The following is a 3900-nucleotide window of genomic DNA, read 5'->3' as shown; positions in this document are numbered from 1 at the left end:
AATAATAAGTATGATTTTTATCAAAAAAAAATCGGCAAGGAAACTTTGTGAGCTAGGTGCCCCCCGTGAGAAGCCTGTTTGAAGCATGTCACGTTCGTGAAATAGCGCCCCCGTGCAGTGCATGAAAAAACAGCAGGGACTCCCTCTCCCTGGACCGTCCACAGCAAATACTCTCCGATCACCAGTCACCGCGGTACCACCGCTTCCCCCTGATCCAACGGCCACGACCCCACGTACGAAGCCAAAGTCGGCTTCAGGATCCCGATCCCTATACACATTAAAATTCCCTAATCCCACCACCACCACGCACGCGTCTTGCCTCCTGTAACCCTCCTCGCACCGCAGCCCTTCCATAGCTGGCGCCACCCGTCGCACGCGAAACCCCAACCCTAGCCTGGTCCCCGATCTCGCCAGCCATGGCCGGCAAGATGAAGGAGTTCGACGGCGCTAGCCCCGCGTTAGTCCTCCCCGATCCCCTCGCACGCCCGTCTGCTCGTTTTTTTCTTATTGAATTTCGGGACCTTCTCCGCTAATTTTTGTATTTTTTTGGGGGGTTTCGTGCAGCAAGATCTTTATCGGCGGGCTCTCCAAGGACACCGGTATGGGTACGTGCAGATCCGCTCCAGATATCCTGTTTCGCTTGTTTGTTCGTTGTCTACCGCTATCTTTCCCTCGAGTTAGCTAGGGTTGCTCGCGTTCCTTCAGATCTGGTCGTTCGTAGATCTTAGTGGCGCTTGATCTTGTTCTTTGCGTGGTAGTTTAGCTGATTCAGTGGAGAAAAGCTGAATAGTTCACTGGAAGCGTAGTTAATTTCGTGTACCGTGTAGTCTCAGCATGTGGCTGCTCCTTGTAAGGGAGCATGACTATTTTAATTTGGGAGTACTGATTTATGTTTTTGCTGTGTTGTTTTGTTGGGACAAGGAGTTGGTCCTTGAATGTCTTGCTTGTTGCGGATTTGGTTATGTGGGTAGTTATTTGTTGAGTTCATTTCTTATGGTCTCACGGCATTGATCAGGTTGGGGATGAATTATAGTTGTAGTTGATCCTGTTGTTAAGTAGTCTTTGTGATAGAAACAAGTGCCTATTTCTTTTTGCTATTGGGTGGCCATGTTGGTGTTAAACATCCAGACAATCTGTGGCTGTGACTTTTATTGGTGACTAGTGGTTAACTTATTTTTTTCGAGTATCTTGGCACTTTAGTAAATTATGGTGAAACATTTTTTACATTACTGGCATCATGGGTGAGAAGGTTTCTAGTGCCAAAACATATGCTTCGCAATTTTCTTCTGTCCTATCATGATCCTTGCATTTATAGGATCTAATATGCTTAGCTTTTGTGTATCTTATGAGCTGTTTATTGGGCCAGTTGTACTGGATTTTGTAAGTAATGTGGCTGTGGCTTAAAGTTTTCCATATTAATCGTTGGGGGAAAAAGATAGGTTGCTTTTAGTTGGTAGTTTTATTTTTTGAACCCTCAACTGATAACAGCTTCACTTCTTAACTTGCAGGTACATTCAAAGAACATTTTGGGAAGTATGGGCAGATAACTGATGCTGTTATAATGAAGGACCGCTACACTCAAAAGCCCAGAGGCTTTGGTTTTATTACATATGCAGATCCTGCTGTTGTTGACAGAGTGATTGAAGATGAGCATGTTATCAATGGAAAGCAGGTAAACTTTTGTTTTTTTTGGGATTAGATTTTCAGCTTTATATCTTTGTATTAGTTCACAGCACACCACATGTTTTATGTAAATGTATAGTACTAAAGATGGTAATTTAAGAAGCTTCAGATCTTTTAAACGTGCTATAGCAAACATATCAAACACTTTTGTGTATATAATTTGAAATCTTATTTATTGGTAAACTGCAGGTTGAAATTAAGAGAACTATCCCGAAGGGTGCTGCCCCTTTGAAAGATTTCAAGACAAAGAAAATTTTTGTTGGTGGATTAGCCTCTGCTCTAAAAGAAGGTATTATGTGTGTTCTATTGCCTGCATGGTAGCTAGCTTCTATATTTTGAATAGTAACCTGAAATTTTCAACATAAACTGAATTGACAGATGAATTTAAGGAGTTCTTTTCGAAGTTTGGAAAGGTGGTGGAACATGAAATTATCCGTGACCATGCAACCAACCGGTCACGCGGATTTGGTTTTATAGTCTTTGATGCAGAAAAAACTGTAGATGAATTATTAGCTAAGAAAGGCAATATGATTGATCTAAATGGTTCTCAGGTGAGCCTTCCCATAGTGCTTTCTGAACTTTGTAAATCTAGTTTTGTACAGTTGGTCCTGCACACACTAATAAATTGCGGCCTTCGAGTTACCTCTAAGAGAGCACATCCTGTTGCTTCTTTTGCTTCAGTTGCTTTGGTTGCGCTCTTATATGAGGGGTAGGTTATTAGCACTCCATTCTTGGAAGTAAACAGATTTGAAAGGAAATATAGGTTGACTTTCTTGCTTTGCTGTAGGTGGAGATCAAGAAGGCAGAACCAAAGAAACCCTCTAACCCACCACCTCGTTCATTTGATAGCGAACCTAGGGGCCGTCCGTATGCCAGCAGTTATGACGGATTTGGCAGCTCTTATAATTATGGTGGTAGTGGACCCTATAGATCACCTGGAAGTTTTGGTGCTAGGCCTGGTGGCTACAGTAGTGCTTATGGTCCTGGTGACTATGGTAGCGGCTATGGTGCTTATGGTGGAGCATTAGGAGGTTACCGGGGAGAATCTGCACTCTATTCTAGTCGCTTTGGTAGCAGTTATGGAGGAAGCTTTGGTGGCGGGTATGGTGGTGGCAGTTATGCTGGTGGTTTAGCTGGTGCCTATGGGCGTGATGCCGAGGCTTACAGTGGTTCTAGCTATGGGCCTAGTTATGATGCTTCAGGTGCTAGTGCTGGTGCTGGTGCTGGTGCTGGGTTTGGCACTGGTGCACTCTATGGTGCTAGGACAGGCTATGGTAGCACTGGTGGCAGTGGTGCTGCTGGTCGTTACCATCCATATGGAAGATAGAAAAGCATCAGTTGCTGATGTTTGTTAGATAAGTTTGCAGAAGACCAAGGGTAGATGTGCTCAAGAGATATCATCTGCAGCTAGAAAGATCATGTTGAAGTTCAAATATGCTCAGTTTGCTGTACTACTGTTAGATCAACTTGTAGAACTTAAAACCACTATTTTAGTGTTTGGAATTTAAGCATACTTAAGATTGCACATGCTATTTGGTAGATAGACAATTCAGTGACTTACAAGCTAGCTACTAGCTTAGTTTTTATGTTCTTGAGCTGGAAGCTTTTTAGTTTTTTATCCCATCATAAAGCTTGATGATTGTACTAGTATTTCTTGGTTCTTTGTTAGCCTAGATCACTATTTGCTTTGTGTTTACAAAGATCGTGTTAGTCTGTCTGACATCAGCTTAGTGGCCAATGTTGATGGTAGTTTCATGTGAACCTACGTAAGTTTTTTTCCTTCAGGTTAGTAGTATTACTTGGCGAGCGCCAATGTTTTTCTTTGATTCCCACATGTGTTTACCTTGTTTGTTTGTTAACCTTTCTCTGGTCCTCTGGCATTTGGAGCTGGATCAGTTGTGAATTGTGATTGGTGTGTGGATTAGTTGTTTTGGAGCTGGATTGGTCCGGAGATGTTGGTAGGTGGAATTGTTAATTTGCTATACTGGATTGGAATTGTTGCGGTTCACATGATTTTCTATACATGCTTCACGGTTATGTCATAAGCTTAGTTAATGATGAACCTGCTTTGTTTTTGGGCAAACTATTCCCGACTCAATTGCTGTTTGTGACACTCAGTTATTGACTTATCTGATCAAAATTTCCATTGTACTTATGATGTAATCTTTGTTTGAATTTCACATTCTTAATTACAATAAAAGGTTTGTTCCTTTCGAT

The 3900-nt window shown here is 42.2% G+C and overlaps 1 protein-coding gene across 2 annotated transcripts; it reads left to right on the top strand.

The window, feature by feature from the left end:
• Nucleotides 1–283: 283 nt before the first annotated feature.
• LOC133898993 (heterogeneous nuclear ribonucleoprotein 1-like) lies at nt 284–3408 on the top strand. Of its 2 annotated transcripts, none has more exons than XM_062339849.1 (6): nt 284–457; nt 565–599; nt 1509–1672; nt 1873–1972; nt 2062–2234; nt 2471–3408. In XM_062339849.1, the coding sequence occupies exons 1-6, from the start codon at nt 417–419 to the stop codon at nt 3008–3010; spliced, it is 1053 nt and encodes a 350-aa protein (XP_062195833.1). In that variant the 5' UTR covers nt 284–416; the 3' UTR covers nt 3011–3408. The 2 variants fall into 2 exon arrangements, with proteins under 2 accessions (XP_062195833.1, XP_062195832.1); XM_062339848.1 differs by having other exon boundaries at nt 289–457; nt 565–605.
• Nucleotides 3409–3900: the final 492 nt, after the last annotated feature.

The sequence above is a fragment of the Phragmites australis genome, chromosome 18, assembly GCF_958298935.1.
Source record: "Phragmites australis chromosome 18, lpPhrAust1.1, whole genome shotgun sequence".
Taxonomy (NCBI): domain Eukaryota; kingdom Viridiplantae; phylum Streptophyta; class Magnoliopsida; order Poales; family Poaceae; genus Phragmites; species Phragmites australis.
This window is presented reverse-complemented; position numbering and strand designations above follow the sequence as displayed.

Excerpts from the sequence above, each read along its gene's own strand:
- LOC133898993 (XM_062339848.1), top strand. The coding sequence starts at position 417 with ATGGCCGGCAAGATGAAGGAGTTCGACGGCGCTAGCCCCGC. Across the intron at positions 606-1,508 it reads CTCCAAGGACACCGGTATGG|GTACATTCAAAGAACATTTT; the intron begins GTACGTGCAGAT and ends CTTAACTTGCAG. Across the intron at positions 1,973-2,061 it reads AGCCTCTGCTCTAAAAGAAG|ATGAATTTAAGGAGTTCTTT; the intron begins GTATTATGTGTG and ends CTGAATTGACAG.